At 58.9% G+C, this 18,926-nt stretch overlaps 2 protein-coding genes across 2 annotated transcripts, besides 12 other annotated features; both read left to right on the top strand.

Moving 5' to 3' along the window:
* Positions 1 to 318: 318 nt before the first annotated feature.
* Positions 319 to 340: a microsatellite.
* A 107-nt stretch (positions 341 to 447) lies between these two features.
* Positions 448 to 481: a microsatellite.
* Positions 482 to 604: 123 nt separating this feature from the next.
* Positions 605 to 639: a microsatellite.
* A 102-nt stretch (positions 640 to 741) lies between these two features.
* On the top strand, positions 742 to 1,578 carry Tco025E_00155 (lathosterol oxidase; the record flags this gene model as incomplete). Its single annotated transcript, XM_029367104.1, has 1 exon — positions 742 to 1,578. The coding sequence occupies one exon, from the start codon at positions 742 to 744 to the stop codon at positions 1,576 to 1,578; it is 837 nt and encodes a 278-aa protein (XP_029232800.1).
* Positions 1,579 to 1,710: 132 nt separating this feature from the next.
* Positions 1,711 to 1,756: a microsatellite.
* A 929-nt stretch (positions 1,757 to 2,685) lies between these two features.
* Positions 2,686 to 2,710: a microsatellite.
* Positions 2,711 to 2,778: 68 nt separating this feature from the next.
* Positions 2,779 to 2,816: a microsatellite.
* A 534-nt stretch (positions 2,817 to 3,350) lies between these two features.
* Positions 3,351 to 3,375: a microsatellite.
* A 347-nt stretch (positions 3,376 to 3,722) lies between these two features.
* Positions 3,723 to 3,751: a sequence feature (A-rich).
* A 224-nt stretch (positions 3,752 to 3,975) lies between these two features.
* Positions 3,976 to 3,997: a microsatellite.
* Positions 3,998 to 4,084: 87 nt separating this feature from the next.
* Positions 4,085 to 4,193: a microsatellite.
* A 252-nt stretch (positions 4,194 to 4,445) lies between these two features.
* Positions 4,446 to 18,467, top strand: Tco025E_00154 (1-beta dynein; the record flags this gene model as incomplete). Its single annotated transcript, XM_029367103.1, has 1 exon — positions 4,446 to 18,467. One exon carries the CDS (start codon positions 4,446 to 4,448, stop codon positions 18,465 to 18,467), a length of 14,022 nt encoding a protein of 4,673 aa, XP_029232799.1.
* Positions 18,468 to 18,712: 245 nt separating this feature from the next.
* Positions 18,713 to 18,729: a microsatellite.
* Positions 18,730 to 18,809: 80 nt separating this feature from the next.
* Positions 18,810 to 18,877: a microsatellite.
* Between the last annotated feature and the right edge of the window lie 49 nt (positions 18,878 to 18,926).

The following is an 18,926-nucleotide window of genomic DNA, read 5'->3' as shown; positions in this document are numbered from 1 at the left end:
GTGTGTGTGTGTGTGTGTGCGTTTGTGTGTGTGTGTGCGTTTGTGTGCGTTTGTATGTGTTTGTGTGAGTTTGTGTGTTTGTGTGTGTTTGTGTGTTTGTATGTGTTTGTGTGTGTTTGTGTGTTTGTGTGTGTTTGTATGTGTTTGTGTGCGTTTGTGTGCGTTTGTGTGCGTTTGTGTGTGTGTGTGCGTTTGTATGTGTTTGTGTGCGTTTGTGTTCTGCCCGGTGGTGCAGTTGCACCTTGCGGCCCCACTCTTTTTTTTTATCGCGTTTCATTTTTTTCCCTCCGGAATCACCCGGTTTTTCGCTTTTTTTCCCTGCTTCTTCTTCTTCTCCTTCGTGCAATTGTCTCGCACACCCCCCCCTCCCCTGCACGCCGGGCGCCGCGGAGGCAGCTGATAGAAAACCCGCAATCACTTGAAGTTTATAAGACAAAACTTAAAGCAAAAAAAAACAACAACAACAACAAAACAAAAAGAAGGAAATAAAACGACTTGAAGGCCGCCCAGCGAAAAAAGTGTGCGAGGGGCGACGAAGTAGACACTTCTGCGGGAGAGCAGACTTTCACTCATTTCGAAGGCCGTTAATTTTCAACTCTCGGTGTTGTTTGTTTGTTTGTTTGTTTGTTTGTTTGTTTGCTGGTCCGTTGAGGGCGCTGAAAAAAAAAATTCATTGAAGCCTCGTTGGCGGTGGCTCTCGACGGATTCGCTCGCTCGCGCCGCCCGTGCGTCGTTGCCGAGATGGACGTGTTGTTCGACCTCTACACGGCCGTGCTGCCGGTGGACCGCGACTCGGTGTCGCACCAGCTGTTCACCTTCTGGCTGATGCTCAGCACCGGGGGCGTCCTGCTCTACCTCTGCTGCGCCGCGCTCTCGACCTTCATCTTCTTCGTCGAGTTCGAGGAGACGTACTTCCCCCGCACGATTGACAAGGGAAGGCAGAGGCACGAGCTGCGGCGGCAGATGACGCACGAGATATTCATCGCAGTCCTCTCCATTCCATTCATTGCGGTGCTCATGGCCCCCGCCTCCACCCTCACGCAGCGTGGGTACAGCAAAATTTACCACAACGTCTCTGACTACGGCTGGCCGTACTTGTGCTTCAGCGTGGTGTTGTTCTTTGTCTTCACAGACTTCATGGTGTACTGGTTTCACCGCGGCCTGCACCACCCGACCTTTTACCGGTACCTCCACAAGCTGCACCACACCTACAAGTACACCACGCCCTTTTCCTCCCACGCGTTTAACCCCTGCGACGGCTTTGGGCAGGGGGTGCCGTACTACATCTTCACCTTCCTCTTCCCCATGCACCACTACCTCTTCCTCTTTCTCTTCTTCGTCGTCAACATGTGGACGATCTCGATTCACGACCAGGTGGACTTTGGTGGGCACTTTGTGAACACCACCGGCCACCACACGATCCACCACGTGTTGTTCAACTACGACTACGGGCAGTACTTCACCGTCTGGGACCGCATCGGCGGAACCTACAAGCCGGCCGTTCAGACGCATCGGTTTCCGCTATTCACAAAGGGCGGACGCATCGAGGACGACAAGCCGGCCGGCAAGAAGCTGTGATCAACCAGAGTGATCGCAAACGCAGAGTCATAGGGAACGGAAACTGTAGGGAAAAACGGCATACATGCGCAGGTACACGGTACATATACGGTTGCTTTTATGCCTGTATGCATGGGTGTTTACTGCGTGAATGGGCGGAGGTTGTGGTGGGCTGCTGTGGACGGGGGTGGGGGGGGGGAATGGAAATATGCCTCCCCCGCGGCTCAAGTGCGGCAGGACTAGCGGTCGCACCAACGGCGTAGACTCTGACGAGGAATGAAGGGGGCAGACAAAAGGAAAAAGGGGATGGGGGAAGCAAAGGGGGAGGACACGACATAAAAACGTGCAATGAGAACAGCGGCGTCAGTCATGCGGGCGACGATGGTGGAAATCGCGTGGATGGCTGATGGTGGTGGGGTTCCTCCCCGCCACCACCGCATTGGTGGGACCTCAACAATGTACACCGAGCAAGAAGTTTGGGGCAACCGGGGACTCTCAACACGCGCGAGATGGAGAGTGCGGGGCCTCAACACCCTCTCTCGCTCTCTTTCTACCTCTATATGTAATACGTTTCGCGTACATTTAACCTAAGCATGCGTTTGTTGGGGGCTTTTTTCTGCCTCTTGCGAGGAAACGTTCGACAAGAGAAGTCTTCAGGGAGTGTGAATGCGTCGCACCCGCAGCGCCGTGATGAATTCCCACAGTAAAACGTTTTTATTTGTATTCCGCTTGTAAAAGCTTTTGTTTTTATTTTTATTTTTCTTCCTTCGGATGCGCCTCTTCTGCTTGTTGTTTGCATGTGGCTTGCATGCATCACCCATAATTCCATGCGAGCTGTGTTGGAGCGGGTCCCTGCACGGGGCCCACGCCCAGACGCAAAGCCTCCTCCCCGCCCCATCGCACGCAGACACCTGCGGAGGGGGGCGGCAGCGCACAGCAGGCAGCAGTAGGGCGGGCGCAAGGAAAAGGAGTAGGCAGAGAAGCAATGAGAGGTGGGGTGCGTAGGATACGAGGAGTAAAGTAAAGTAAAAAAAAAAGGGCGATGCAATAGAGAAGGAAGGAGGGATAGGAGGAGAAAGGGCAGCGGGCAACAAGTTGTACTACGGGCAAAGAGGTGGTGGGGACAGAGTTTGTGTGTGTGTGTGTGTGTTTGGGCATAGGGGATACATCCGCCTCGCTCGCTCTGCATCCCCGATAAACCAACCAAAAATAGAAGGAGTGAGGAAAGCGAAGAAAAGAAAAAAAACTAAAGCGAAGAAGCGTTTGCATGGCGTATGTGCTTTTTGAGGCAGCTTACACGGCAATACCAGCAAAAGGTAAAAAAGAAGGAAAAATAAAAAAAAACTACAGGCGGGAAGGCGGGAGGACGCAGTGAGGGAGAATTAACATTGACTGGGGAGGGGGGAGGGGGGAATTCTTATTTTTATTAAATTTTACTTTTCCGCCTCCGTTTATTCCCGCGTTGTGGGGGCCTGACGAGACTTTCATCTGTGCGTTCCGGCCGCCCCTTTTTTGTTACTACTGTTTGTGTGTTCGTTTGGGTTGTTGTTGTCGTCTTTTTTTTTGTAGAGGCTTCTGGAGGGGGGGTGGCGGCCGGGGTGCGGCCGAGCAACTCTCGCGGGGGATCTTGCTGGCCTCTCCCCCGTTGGATTTGTTGGTTGCCTCATTTTTGTTTCCCCCGCGGACGCGTGGGAGTGTGGCGGGGGCGCAGTTGTTTCTTCTGCTTCTTCTTTTCCCCCGCCGCTGCCGGCACACGCGCGCACGCACGGCCTCCCCGCGGAGGAAGGCGCCCCGCGGCGGCGGCGGCGGCGGCGGCGGAGCCCCACAGACCACCACCGCGTGCGCTTCCAACGTGGGCCCGGCCAGCACACACGCGTCCTCCCTGAATTCCTTGCTTTTTTGCTTGCCTGTTTGTTGTGTGGTAAACTGCAGGGGATAAGCCTCTTTTGGACTGCGGGTCTGCCGCGGGGGCGCCAGGGCAAAGTGCGGCCTCCCACTCTGGGCCCCGCCCACTTTGTAGGAATACAGGCCGCGAGGTTTAAACCCGTGTGTCGCACATTCCGTTTCTGCGCCTCTCTCTTTCTCTCCGTGGTGTGACTTTTTTGTAGCGTCAGAATTTTGTCACCCCCCCCTTCCCGCTGACTGCGCCTGGTGCCTGCCCTTCGTTTTTTTTTTACTATTTTTTTCTTGTTTTCTCCCTCCTCCTCCTCCTCGCCGTCGTGCGCAGTGTTTTTGGCGCATCTTTGCTTCTTCCTCTCTGTGCCTCCGTGTCCTTCGCCAGGGTGTGGAATACCCGCCGCCTGCTGCCTTTTTTTTTTGCTTCTCTCCCTCCCCTCTATTTTGCCTGTCTGCGCCCCGTGCGGTTGCCGCGCGGCGGGGGGCTGCGGGAAGTCTGCAGCGCAGAGAAGAAAAGAGGGGACACACACACACACACAAACACCGCGTGTGTGTCTGTGCGTGCGGCGTTGTGCAGGCGGCTGCATACACTATTGAACGCCCGCACTGCGGCGGCCGCCGGCAGGCGCACGAAGTAGGAGGAGAGAACAACAAAAAAAAGGAGGGAGGGAGGGGGAAGAAGAAAGAAGAAAGAAAGCAAAAAGAAGAGGGAAGGAAAGCCAAGAGGAAGAAAAAGCAAAGGCGAGTGCAAGAGATTCGCCGTCGGCGAGGCAGTGCGTGGTGCCGTGTACCCGCAAGGCGCCACTCCGAGGGAGGCGGTGAAAGGGCAGTCTGGGGCCGCAGCGGCGGGAACAAAGTATTAATTAGAGGGCTCCACCCGTCCACCAGCGCAGGCGGAGAGGCAAGGAGAGAGGAGGCAAAAAGCAGAGCATACAACGAAAGGAAAAAAACAAAAAAGAAGAGAAGCGAAACGAAAGTGGTGGTGAGGACAAATGACGTCTCACGTGAAGTTTGACCTGGTGCAGCAGGGGGTGGTCCCGGAGAGTCACCCGGAGTGCACCGCGTGGATGCTGCGGCGACTGCAGGAGGAGCTCCAGTGCGGCGAGGGCGACGTCACGAGCAAGCAGCTCCGCCTCATCAGTGAGTTTCTCGTCGGGGATGAGGAGCTCCACACGATATTTTGCTTCTACCACGCGGTTGTGGCGGAGCCCCCCGCGGAGGGCGACGAGGAGGCCCCCACGCTGAAGTTTGAGGGCGAGACGCTGGTGCAGGAGTTGTGCGTCGTCGACGGGGTCCAGGGACTCTCGGAGCGTGCCACGATGGACGGCATGTGCACCGATGTGCTTTACTTTGTGCGGCTTGATCCCGACCGCCTGATTGTGCCGGAGAACATTGACAACGCCGTTGCGTGGGGCACGTGTCGGGGTGGAAACCTGCTAGAGTCGTTGCTGCGCACACTGCAGTTTGTGCTCACGCCCACGCTGCTGCATAACCGGTGGCCCGACAGCATCGAGAAGGACGTGCACGCCGCGCTGCACCGCTTCATGGCGGCCATGACGGAGAACGTCAACCGACTGCGCGGGCGCACCGTGCTGTACGTCCCAAGTGACCTTGCCACAGGGATAGGCATCGAGGAGGCCCACCTCGACCGCGAAATTGTTCAGCGCTTTGAGGCTGCGGCGATTCATTGGACGCGGCAGATCAAGGAGGTCGTCGGCGACAAGGACGTCGGCCTCAGCGGCGACGCCGGAGGGCCATTGGAGGAGATCGCCTATTGGCGCTCCCGCGCCCGTGACCTGGGAAACATCCGTGCCCAGCTGAATCGCCCAGATGTCTCTAGTATCGTGCAGGTCTTGCGGGAGGCAAAGTCCTTCTACTACCTGGAGCCCTTCTTGAATCTGCGGGCGGACATTGAAAAGGGCACCGAGGAGGCGTTTGACAACCTGCGCTTTTTGAACACGCTGCTGGAGCCATGCACGAAGCTGTCAAAGGCCTCTCCAAAGGAGATTCCAGCGCTGATTCCCGACGTACTCATTCATGCGCAGCTTATTCTGATTTACTCCAAAAGCTACAAGAAGGAACGCTTTTTCCGGCTACTCCGCATGATCTCCAATGAGATTATCTACCGCTGCAGTCAGAAGATTGATGTGCCGGCCATTCTCGACGGGGACGTCGCCGACAGCATGGTGGCACTGCAGGACAGCGTCACGGCGGGGGAGGCGTGGATTCGGGAGTGCCATAAAATGCTCACGGCCACGCGGAAGAGGTTCCGCATGGAGAAGGGTGAGAAACTTGACATGGATGAGTCGTTTTTAAACGAAATCGATGGGTTCGTGCGGCACCGTTGCCAGAACTTGCATGAGATTTGCAAGGCGCAACTGCAGTTTGGGTTTAAGGGCGTTCGCAGCGATCAGCGGCGGAGCAGCGAGCGCGCCGGTGCGGGCCGCCACGGCCGCAGCTCACGCGGCGGCTCCGTGACGGATCGCCGCGCCTGCGGCGGCGACGCCCACTACGGCGTCCCCATTGAGGTGCGGGAGCTGGACCATCGGAGCGGCACCCTGGCGGAGCTCTTCTCCGGCCGGCTGCCCATCTTCAGCGGCAACCGGGGACCCGAGATTGAGTCGCAGCTTGTGGACATCCAGCGGGCCTTCAAGGCGAAGATGGAGACGCTGCGTCACCTTGACTACGACATCCTCGACGTCAAGTCCACCCGCTGGGTCGACGACTTCCGTGCACTGAAGGTGGACATTGACAACCTCTCCATGATGCTGCAACAGATCATCGCGGTGGCGTTTGACAGCTTCAGCACCACAGAGATGGGGGCGGAGTACATCGAGGCCTTCTACATGGTGGCGCGGGGCGAGGAGCTGCTGCTGCAGCTGGACCGCAGCAAGGACCGCGTCTTTCGCATGGTCGGCGCGGGGGTCTCACTGGTGCAGGGGAAGCTCCAACGGTACTTCAACAAGCCGCCGCCCATTTTCTACCTCCACCCCCCACTCGCGGGGCACGCCATGTGGTCGGAGAACCTCGCCTGCTTCCTGGAGAGTAGCCTGAGAGAGCTGAGCCGTTGCTACTACCTGCGCGAGTCGCCGGAGTCGGCGGAGGTCATGCTTCTCTTTGACCGCCTGGATCGCTCGCTGCGCGAGAAGGTGCGCCAGAACTACCTGGAATGGAAGACCAACTTGGTGGCAAATCCCAGCGAGTACCTGGATCGCTTTCTCATCACAAAGCGTGCAGTGCCTGCCAAGAACACGCCTGCGCTCTACGATGTAAACTTTTCGCCGGAGCTGCTTCTCCTTTTCGCGGAGGCGCGCTACTGGCAGAGCCTGGGTGAGATTGTCCCGGCACACATCTTTGATATTGTCTCTAAGGAGGAACGCCTGCACGTGTTCCGCGAGCACGTCGCGTTGGCGGTGCGGGCGCACAACAATGTGGTGTTTTCACTGACAAGGGAGGAGTGTCGTCTGTTTGCGCTGCGACTGGCTTTCCTGGAGAGCAAGTACATGCCCGGCATGACGCGCCTGTGCTGGAACTCGCAGGGTATTGTGGAGTACTTTGTGCGGGAGTGCCACCAGCAGGCGGAGCGGGTGCAGCACATCGTGGATGAGTTCAAGTACGGCATTGAGTACGTCGACCACCACTGCAAGGCGATCTCCGACACCGTCGCCGTCATCTTTGAGAAGAAGCGCGTGTACACCATTGAGGCCTTTGTGGAGAAGCAGCAAAAGCACCGCGAGGCGGTCCTTGAGAAGCTGCAGACGATACATCAGCGGCTGGTGCACAAGCTGTACGAGTTGCTCGGGTACTTCCGCGACGACTACATGGAGGATGTGGCTGTGCAGACGGAGTGGCACCGGCACATCGCCAAGGTGGAGCTCAAGGTGGAGGAGGCGCTGCGGACGATGGTGAAGCGAACCCTGCAGGCGGTGGAGCGGGCGCTGCCGCAGGAGCCCTCCGACGACCGCATGGAGGAAAAGGTGTTTAAGCTCGACGTTGTGATCAGCGTGACAAACGACACCAAGCCGCAAATTGAGTCGGTCCCCTCCGTCAAGGTGTTGAGCCACCAGGTGAATGAGGTGTGCAAGGAGATCATCGGTATCGTGAAGCATATTCCGCGCCTGGAGGAGAGCCTCCGCGCCTGCATCGCCGAGGAGAGCGCGGGCGAGAACGAGACCCTCAAGCGGACGGCGCTCGAGTACGTGAATCCGGGCGAGGATAGCGTGGCCCTGCGCGGCACCTACTTTGAGTACATGACGAGCGAGCAGGACGCCATTTACTCCCTCTGCCGCATCCGTGAGTCCTTTGAGGCAGTCGAGGAAAAGGTTCGCGACAAGCTGAGCCAGACCTGGCAGCTGCACCAGTCCGGCACCACGGACAGCCTGTGGACGACACAAAAGCAGGATCGCCGTATCAAGCAGGGCTGGAAGCTTGAGGATTACCGGATTCACATGGACCACGTGGCCCAGCGGCGCGAGGGCATCAACAAACAGGAGACCTTCTCAGATGTCCTCTTCCTACAGCTGGACTTCACCAAGATGAAGGAGAGCTTCCGGGTACAGTGCCAGCTGGTGATCAAGCACTACCACAGCCTGCTCTACGCGGACGCCAAGGAGGAGGTGGACCGCATCTACAACCACTTCAGCACGACCGTGAAGGCCCTGACGAAGGAGCCGCAAACGCTAGACGAGCTTGGGGACCAGATCAAGAAGTGCACCTCCGCCGTGGATTCGCTCCCAGAGATTTCCGCTAAGTTTGGCCCCATCAACGACACCTTTGTGCTCATCACGAACGACCTTTACAACCACGGCAACGTGAACCGCGAGGACGTGCGCCGCTGCGAGGAGTTGCCGGCGGCCTTTGAGGAGTACTCGGAGCAGCTTGTCAAGGCCCGCCAGCTGCTGGCTAAGTATAAGGAGCAGTTCCGCAACGATCTGGAGACGGACCTGCGCGCGCTGGTGTCAAACTCTTACGCACTGCGGCAGAAGGTGCGGGATGAGGGGCCGAGGTCGTACGCCTTCTCGACGGCAAACGCCTTTGCGCAGCTGGGCACCCTTGACCGCCGCGCCAGTGAGCTGCGGGAGACAGAGAAGGCGCTGCAGCAGGGGATTGACATCTTTCACCTGGAAAAACCCGTGCTGGATGAGCTGGCGGCCGCCGAGGCGGATCTGAAGGTGCTCCGCACGATTTGGGAGTTGTGTGAGGAGTGGCGCACCGAGAGCCGCAAGTGGCGAACCATGTATTTTATGAACCTCAAGAGCGACACCATGCTGGACGTCTCCGAGCGCATCCGGAGGGAGCTGCTGCGGCTGCGGATGGAGCTGCAGATGACCGATGTCTGGGTGAAGCTGAAGGAGGAGGTGGAGCTGATGAAGCGGTTGCTGCCGATCGTGGACGACCTCCGAACCCCGGCGATTCGGCCCCGCCACTGGGAGTTTCTAAAGCTTCAGCTCGACGCCAAGTTTGACATCTCCGACGAGAAGTTCTGCCTGAATGACTTGATGGAGGCGCGCGTGGAGGCGCAGGCGGAGTTCGTCGTGAACCTCGCCACCTCCGCCCGGGAGGAGATGAAGATTGAGATGGATCTGGAGAAGATCCGCACCTTCTGGGAGGAGGCGGCCTTTACGATCGAGCCCTACCAGGACTACAACAAGATCGCCGGCGTGGACGACATCAACAACGTCCTCGGCGAGCACCTGGCGATGCTGAGCTCGATGAAGATGTCACGGTTCGTGGACAGCTTCCGGCCCAAGGTGGTGCAGTGGGAGCAGATACTCTCCATCGCGACCGACACGATTGAGGCGCTCCTGCTGGTGCAGACCAAGTGGATGTACCTGGAGAACATCTTCATCGGCAGCGAGGACATCAAGCGCAAGCTCGCCGCGGAGTCGAAGAAGTTTGAGGGGGTGCACTCGCAGTGGGTCTCCATCATCATGCGGCTCATCAACGACCCGAACGTGGTGCGCGGCACCCGGCGGGACGGGCTGATGGATCAGCTGAACAGCATGAACAACGACCTCGAGCTGATACAAAAGGGGCTCGAGGGCTTTCTCGAGGATCGCCGGCGCGTCTTTCCCCGCTTCTACTTCCTCTCCAACGATGACCTGCTGGAGATTCTCGGCCACGCGAAGGAGCCCGCCAAGGTGCAGCCCCACCTGCGCAAGTGCTTCGAGGGGTTGTACCGCCTCTCCCTCAAGACGGTGCGGAACCGCGTCGTCGCTGAGGGGATGTCCTCCTCCGACGGGGAGTCGGTGGCGTTTGTCCCCCCCGTCCAGGTCGAGGGGTTGTCGGTGGAGACGTGGCTGCGACGCGTGGAGCTCAAAATGCGGGAGATGGTGCAGAAGCGCATCAACGCCACCCTGGATGATCTGCGGACTGTCTTTGACCCAAAGCGGCCCGTTTCTCGCGACAATTTAAAGGCGTGGGTCGAGCGCAACGAGGGCCAGTCGCTCATCACGGCGGCCTGCATCAACTGGACCTTACTGACGGAGCTCGCCATCATGGAGTACGGGGAGCTACACAGCAACGGCCTCAGCCTGCAGCGTCGAAAGGCCTCCCCACTCTACAAGGTCTACAAGCGATGGAAAGGGTTGATCAAAAAGTACTGCCAACTCGTTCGTCAGCCACAGAGTCGCATGCAGCGGAATAAGCTGGTCGCACTCATCACAATTGAGGTGCACTCACGTGATATTCTGCGACAGGTGCTGGCGTCGCGGGTGCATCAGGAGGACGACTTTGAGTGGTCGCGGCAGCTGCGTTTCTACAAGGAGGATGATGACACGGCGGAGCGGCCCCAGGACGCACCGAAGGTTTGCATCGTGCGACAGACCTCTGCTGTGGTGCGGTACGACTACGAGTATCTCGGAAACAGCGGGCGCCTTGTCGTTACAGGACTGACAGACCGTGCATACATGACCCTGACGACGGCGCTGCAGCTGCATCGCGGTGGCCTTCCGCAAGGTCCTGCAGGGACGGGCAAGACGGAGACGGTGAAAGACCTTGGGAAAGGCCTTGGCAAGTACGTCATGGTGTTTAACTGTTCGGACGGCCTCGACTACAAGTCGGTGGGGCGCATGTTGAGCGGCATTGCCCAAACAGGCTCCTGGTCCTGCTTTGACGAGTTCAACCGTATTGAGGTGGAGGTGCTCTCTGTGGTGGCCCAGCAGGTGCTGTCTATCCTCAGCGCCGTGGCGGAGCGGAAGAGCCGCTTCATGTTCGAGGGATCAGACATCTCACTCAACATGAACTGTGGGCTCTTTGTCACGATGAACCCCGGCTACGCGGGCCGGTCCGAGTTGCCCGACAACCTCAAGGCGCTGCTGCGTCCGATTTCCATGATGGTGCCGGACTTTGCACTCATTTGCGAAATCACGTTGCTCTCCGAGGGGTTTGAGGAGTCGGAGGTGCTCTCGAAGAAGGTCTCCATCCTGTACGAGCTGATGGAGAAGCAGCTGTCGAAGCAGGACCACTACGACTTCTCGCTCCGCAACATCAAGGCGGTGCTGGTGCAGGCAGGCAACTTGAAGCGGGAGGGCTTCCCCGGGACGGAGTCGCAGCTCTGCCTGAAGGCCATGCGTGACATGAACTTGCCCAAGTTCGTCAAGGAGGACGTCTCGCTGTTTCTCAGCATGCTGAGCGACCTCTTCCCCGGGGTGCGGCCGGAGGACAGCGGCCTGGACGACCTCCGCGCCGCCGCCGAGAAGCAGCTGCAAAACGAAGGCCTTGAGGCGAATGCGCACATCGTGACCAAAACCCTGCAGCTCTGGGACACCCTCCGCACCCGCCACGGGGTGATGGTGGTGGGACAGACCGGCTCCGGGAAGACGGTGACGTGGCGCAACCTGAGCGGGGCCCTGCGGCTGCTGAAGGAGCGCAACCTGGAGCCCGGCCTGTACGAGCCGGTGCGCGTCTCCCTGCTGAACCCCAAGTCGGTGACGATGGATGAGCTCTACGGCAGCTACAACCAGGCCACGCGGGAGTGGAAGGACGGCATTCTCTCCGAAATCATGCGAAACATCTGCCGCGATGTGACGGACCCAACGTACAAGTGGTTGATGTTTGACGGCCCCGTCGACACCCTCTGGATTGAGTCGATGAACACGGTGCTCGACGACAACAAGATGCTCACCTTGAACTCCGGCGAGCGCATCACCCTCAACCCGACCATACGCATGCTGTTTGAGGTGCAGGACCTCTCCCAGGCCTCCCCCGCCACCGTCTCGCGTTGCGGCATGGTCTACTTCAACGTGGAGGATCTTGGCTGGCAACCGTTTGTGAAGACGTGGCTGAAGTCGCGGTGGAAGTTCGAAATCGCCATGGGCGCCCCGCGGCCGGACGAGACCATTCAGGAGCTGGAGGAGTACATCAAGACAACCGTGACCCGCGTGCTGGAGTACCGCCAGGTGGAGTGCGAGGAGCTCTTCCCCACCTCCACGCTAAACGTCATTCGCTCTTTCACCCGCATGTTTGACGCCCTCGCAAACGTGGACGCCGCCCCGTGCGTTCCCGGCGGCGCCAAGTACGCCACCTCCCACGCCGGGGAGACGTACCTGCCGCAGCTGCGCATCATGGCAACCTTCTGTCTCCTCTGGTCCGCCGGTGGCGCGCTGACGGTGGAGTCGCGCCAGAAGTTGGACGCGTTTATCCGTGAGTTGGACTCCTCCTTCCCCTCCACAGAGACGATCTTTGAGTACTTCCCCGACCTCCGCGTGGTTCAGTGGAAGAACTGGAGCGATCACACGGATCTGCAGAAGCCGTATGTGCCCCCGCCAGAGACCCCCTACCACCGGCAGATTGTCCCAACGGTGGACACGGTGCGGTACCAGTACATTGTTGGGGAGCTGGTGCGCAGTCAGGTGCAGTTGGTGCTGGTCGGCACCACAGGCACAGGGAAGTCCCTCATTGCGCGTCAGGTGCTGCGCAGCCTTAGCACCGACACCCACGTCTCCACGCAGCTGAACTTCTCTGCCCAGACCACGGCAAAGAATGTGCAGGAGATCATTGAGGGGCGTATGGAGCACAAGTCCAAGAAGGTCTGCTGCCCACCAGGCGGCCGTCGCATGATTTGCCTCATCGAGGACCTCAACATGCCGGCGAAGGAGAAGTTCGGCGCCCAGCCCCCGTTGGAGTTGCTGCGGCAGTGGATCGACAACGGGTATTGGTACGACTGCAACACACGCTCGCGGCGGAAGGTGAATGACATGCAGCTTCTCTGCTGCATGACGTACGGCCGGCCAGACATCACCCCTCGTTTGATGACGAAGCTTAACGTGTTTAACATCACCTTCCCGTCGGAGTCGGTGATCACGAAAATCTTTACAGAAATCCTTTCGAATCGCCTGGAGAAGTACCCGGAGCTCCACAAGCTTGTCGACGCCCTCGTGAAGGCCACGCTGCAGACGTACCAGCGCGTCTCCAGTGACCTCCTGCCCATTCCAAGCAAGTCGCACTATCTGTTTAACCTTCGCGACCTCAGCAAGGTGTTCCAGGGCATCTACGGCTGCTACATGGAGGGACTGCAGTGCAAGGAGCACATGGTCGCACTTTGGGTGCACGAGTGCTTCCGCGTCTTCTCTGACCGCATGAACGACCCCAACGACAAGCAGTGGTTCCGCAATCTCATACACGAGAAACTGGCCAACATCTTCCAGATGAAGTGGAGCGGCATCATGCGGGCCCGCTCGCGTGAGGCACGCACGCAGCCGTTGAACGAGAACGAAAGTCCAATTTTTGTCGACTTCTGGGACGGGGAGTATGACGAGATGGCGAAGTACAGGCTGGTGCCGTCGCTGGAAGCCCTCCGTGGGAAGGTGGAGGAGTGCCTGGAGCTCTACAACGGCGAGCCCGGCACACAGCAGATGAACCTCGTCTTCTTCACCGACGCCCTGGAGCATCTCTGCCGCATTCACCGCATCATTCGCTTGCCGCGCGGCAACGCCCTTCTCGTGGGGCTCGGCGGCAGCGGTCGCTACTCCCTCACCCGCCTTGCCACGTACCTCGCCGGCTACACCATCTTCTCCGTGGAGATCCACAAGAAGTACGACTCGGACCGCTTCCACGAGGACCTGCGCTCCCTCTACAAGGCGTGTGGGCTGAAGCTGCAGCAGAAGGTCTTTTACTTCTCCGACAACCAGATCATGCAGCCGTCGTTCCTGGAGGACCTGAACAACATGCTCTCCACCGGCGAGGTGCCCAACCTCTTTCAGAAGGATGAGTTGAACAACATCCGCGACGCCATTTTTAAGGAGGCGATGTTGAACGGCTGCCGCGACAGCATCGATGAAATCTACAACTTCTTCATTGACCGCGCCAGGCTGAATCTGCACCTGGTGGTTGCGATGTCGCCGGCGCATAAGCTTTTCCGCACCCGGCTTCGCCAGTTCCCAGCCCTCGTCTCCTGTACGTCGATCGACTGGTTTGTGAAGTGGCCGAACGAGGCGCTGCGGGAGGTGGGTCTGCGCTACCTGCAGGAGACGCGCGAGAACACGGAGGAGGATGCCGTGCTGGAGGAAATCGCGGACGTCTTTGTGCACATGCACGACACCACCAGTGCCACCTCGGAGGAGATGCTGGAGCAGATCCACCGCTACAACTACGTGACCCCGTCCTCCTACCTCGACCTGGTGCGCGGCTTCCGCAAGCTGCTGACGCAGCGGCGGGAGGACGTCCTTGAGCAGCGCGACAAGCTGAAAAACGGTATGTCAAAGCTAGAGGAGACGAAGCTCGCTGTGGGGAAGATGACGGAGGAGCTAAAGGTGCAGGACGCCAAGCTGCAGGAGAAAACGGAGGAGGTGAACCGGGCGACAGAGAGCATTCAAATTCAGCAGCAGAACGCCGAGGAGCAGCAGAGTTTGCTGGCGTCAGAGAAGGTGAAGATTGAGCAGACGAAGCGGTCCGCGTTGGCGGATCAGGCGGAGGCGCAGGCAGACTTGGATCGGGCGATGCCGACCCTCCTCGAGGCCCAGGCGGCGCTGGATAAGCTTGACAAGAACGACATCAACGAAATTAAGTCCTATAAGACACCCGCGGTGATGATTCGGACGGTGATGGAGGCGGTGCAGACGACCTTGCGGCGCAAACTCGACTGGGATGAGGCGAAGAAGTCTCTCGGGGAGGCTAAATTCATTGACATGCTTAAACACTACCACGAGAACAACGACATGACGGATCAGCGGCTGCTGGACAAGATTGAGAAGTACGTGAAACGCCCCGACTTCACCCCGGCGGCGGCAAGCGCGGTGTCGAAGGCCGCGGGTGGGCTTTGCCAGTGGGTGATCGCCATCCACAAGTACGGCAACATCTACAAGGAGGTCCACCCGAAAATACTGAAGAACGAAAACGCCCAACAGAAGGTTCGGGCGCAGGAGGAGATGCTGCGGCAGAAGGAAGAGAAGCTGCAGCGCATCGTGGATGAGGTGAAGAAGCTCGAGATTGCCCTGCAGTTGAACATTGATGAAAAGACGCGCCTCATGGCGGAGGCAAAGGAGACGCAGATGAAGCTTAACCGCGCCCGCATCATCGTCGACGGCCTTGAAGGCGAGCGGGACCGCTGGACCGAGTCGATCGCCCGCTACGAGGCGGCGCTGGGAAACCTCACCGGCGACACCCTCCTCACCTGCGGCTTCCTCTGCTACTCGGGCGCCTTCACCGCGGAGTACCGGCTGAAGCTGTGGCACAGCTGGATCAAGGAGATTAAGCGGCTGCAGATCCCCATGACGAAGGGCTTTGACTTCGTCGACTTCCTCGCCGACCCCACGGAGGTGCGTGACTGGCAGCAGGCGGGGCTCCCGGGCGACGACTTTAGTCGAGAAAACGGTGCCGTGGTGATGCGGGCCACTCGGTGGCCGCTCATGATTGACCCGCAGCAGCAGGCGATCAAGTGGATCAAGCGCATGGAGAAGGACTGCGGGCTGAAGGTGATTGACCAAAAACAGTCCGACTTCCAGAAGACGGTGGAGTACGCGGTGCACTTTGGCTGCCCACTGCTGCTGCAGGACGTCATGGAGGACATCGACCCTGTGCTGGACTCCGTCCTTGCCAAGGCGTTTGTGCGGCGCGGAACCAAGACGATGCTGAAGATTGGTGACAACTTTGTGGAGTACAACGAGAACTTCAAGCTCTACATCACGACCCGGCTCTCGAACCCGCACTACACGCCGGAGACGTGCACGAAGGTCTGCCTGCTAAACTTTGCGGTGCGGGAGTCGGGGCTGGAGGAGCAGCTGCTGAAGATCGTCGTGGAGAAGGAGAAGCCGGAGCTGGAGCGCGAGAACGAGCAGCTCATCCTCGACACGGCGGCGGCGAAGAAGGAGACGAAGCGTCTCGAGGACGAGATCCTAGACCTCCTCTCCACCTCGCAGGTCTCACTGCTGGAGAACCAGAAGCTTGTCGACACGCTGCAGTCCTCTAAGGTGATTGCCGCAAATATTAAGCAACAATTGAAGGAGGCGGAGGTGACGGCGGAGAAGATCCAAAGCGCACGTGAGCAGTACCGTGAGTGCGCCCGCCGGGCCTCCATCCTGTACTTTGTGCTGGCGGACCTTGGCTCCATTGACGCCATGTACCAATTTGCCTTGGACTCCTACATCATTCTCTTCCAGGGCAGCATCAAGCGCTCGGCGGAGAAAATCTCCACCCACACGTTGGAGGAACGTGTCATGACGCTCAACGACTGGCACACCAACGCCGTGTACGCAAGCACCTGTCGTGGCCTCTTTGAGAAGCACAAGTTGCTCTTTGCGTTTCACATGACGATGCGCATTCTACAGGCGGAGGCCCGCGTGAACCTGGAGGAGTACGTCTTTCTCATGCGTGGTGGGCAGGTGCTGGACAACCAGGGCCGCCTGCCAAACCCCGCCCCAGCGTGGCTCTCCGAGCGGGCATGGAGCCACATCCTCGAGCTGGACAAACTGACGAACTTCCACGGCGTCGCCACCTCCTTCGAACAGGCGCATGAGTCCTGGCGTGACTGGTTCCTGCAGGAAAACCCCGAGGACGCGGACCTGCCCGACGAGTGGAAGTCCCGTACGGCGGATAACTACATCCAGCGCATGATCTTTGTGCGTTGCCTCCGCCCCGACCGCGTCGTATTCATGGTGTACGAGTTCATTGAGAAGCAGCTGGGCGCCCAGTTTGTGGACCCCCCGCCATTCAACCTGAAGGACACCTTTGACGAGAGCACCAACGTCGTGCCACTTGTGTTTGTGCTCTCGCCGGGAGTAGATCCGACGACCCAGCTAGCCTCGCTCGCCCAGCGGGAGGGCCGACACCTGAAGACGCTGGCGCTTGGTCAAGGCCAGGGGGAGAACGCCAAGCGGGCGATTCAGGAGTGCGCGCAGAACGGCGGGTGGGTTTTCCTGGCGAACTGTCACTTGATGGTCTCGTGGCTGGTGGAGTTGGAGAAGATCATCGACGACCTCTCGGAGCAGCGGCCGCATGACGCGTTTCGCCTGTGGCTCAGCTCCGTGCCGACGCCCCAGTTTCCGATTGGGATCCTGCAGCGGGCAATTAAGATGACGACGGAGCCTCCAACGGGTATTAAGTCCAACATGCTGCGCCTCTACAACCAGTTCTCGGAGGAGCAGTTTGTGGAGCACTCCGGCGTGCACCCAAACTTCTACCGTAGTCTTCTCTTCGCGCTCTGCTTCTTTCACTCCGTGCTGCTCGAGCGGCGCAAGTTTGGGAACCTCGGCTACAACGTGGTGTACGACTTCACCTCCTCCGACTTTGAGGTTTCGGAGAACATCATCTCGCTGTACGTCAACTCGATGCCCTCGGACCGCGTGGAGGACATCCCCTTTGTCACGATCCGCTACCTCATCGCGGAGGCCTCCTACGGCGGCCGCGTCACCGACGACTGGGACCGGCGCGTGCTCAACACCTACATCACGCAGTTCATGTGTGAGTCGATTATAACGGAGGAGCGCTACCCGCTTTCCTCAGCCGCGGAGTACTACATTCCTGCCGAGGCCACGAACCTGCAGTCGTACAAGGATGAGTGCATGCAGCTGCCCATCACAGATCCCCCAGAGGCATTTGGGCAGCACGCAAACGCCGACATTTCAAGTCGTGTGGCGGAGTCGACGATGTTGCTAGAGAACCTTATCAGCGTAAATACGACACTGGCGCGCTCCGGTGGCGCAAGCGCAAACTCGGCGAAGGCGGTTTCAGACGAATCCCGCTGTCTCAAAATTCTTGCCTCGTTGGACGAGCCGAGCAAGGCTGCCATCCCGAACCTCATTGACTATGACGCGGTGTATGAGGCTGTCAAGGAGGACTCCCACAACGCCCTTAACACGTGCTTGCTGCAGGAGATTCAGCGGTACAACGTGCTGTTGCGCAAGATTCACGCCCAGAAGATTGAGCTTCGCCGTGCGGTGAAGGGTGAGGTGGTGATGAGTGACGAACTCGAAACGGTGTTCGACGCGCTCCTGCTCGGCCGTGTCCCGCCACCGTGGACGAGCGCATACCCGAGCGTGAAGCCGCTTGCGAGTTGGTCGGTGGACCTCGTCGACCGCGTAGATCAGATGAAGCAGTGGGGGCAGCGCGTGCCAAACGTCTTCTGGCTCTCCGGCTTCACGTACCCGACGGGCTTCCTGAAGAGTCTGCAGCAGCAGCAGGCGCGGCACGACCACATCTCCATTGACCAGTACACCTGGGAGTTTATCGTCCACCCGAGCGATGAGCGCACCGTCGTGCACCGCGCCAGGAAGGGGGCGTACGTTAGGGGCATCTTTCTCGAGGGGGCCGGGTGGAACGCGGAGACGAACACGCTCTGCGAGCCCCGCCCGCTTGAGCTCGTCGTGCCGATGCCTATCATCCACTTTAAGCCGAAGCTGCGGGACAGCAAGCCCCGCTCCCCGTCGATATACGAGTGCCCGCTGTACATGTACCCGGTCCGCACCGGCACGCGCGAGCGGCCGTCGTTTGTTGTGGCCGTTGACCTCCCCTCCGGCGAGGCGGTGCCCGACCACTACACGAAGCGCGGCACGGCGTTGCTGCTCTCCACGGACGAGTAGCTGCAGCCTGTGGTGGGCGGTGTGTGTAGGTGGGAGGGGGGACGGAGGTGTGTAAGAGGGAAGGAAGGAAACCGACAAAAAGAGAGAATGAAAGGGGAAACAAGAACAGCAACACGAGATGCATGAAGGCACACGAGCGGCGAAATAAATAGAGAATGACTAAAGTAAGCGACGCAGAGAAAGAAGTGAAGGGCGCACGGGAGTGGCCACCACTCACTTGTACACACTATACGCACACGCACAGTTATATATATATATATATTAAGAAGAATAAAAAGGATTTCCCTTTTTACCCATCCATGTTTGCATTCGCATTGCGGTTGGATGGTGTCCTTTTTTTTTTGTCTGTTGCTGTTGTTGGTGCTTTTGTTTGATTTGTGTGTATTCGCATGCGTGTGTGTGTGTGTGTGGACGTGCAACGGCAACGCACACCCCCGCGGAGGCGGAGAGGCAGATAAT

The sequence above is a fragment of the Trypanosoma conorhini genome (genome assembly GCF_003719485.1).
Source record: "Trypanosoma conorhini strain 025E chromosome Unknown Tco_14.4_contig_00002, whole genome shotgun sequence".
In the NCBI taxonomy this organism is placed as follows: Eukaryota; Euglenozoa; class Kinetoplastea; order Trypanosomatida; family Trypanosomatidae; genus Trypanosoma; species Trypanosoma conorhini.
This window is presented reverse-complemented; position numbering and strand designations above follow the sequence as displayed.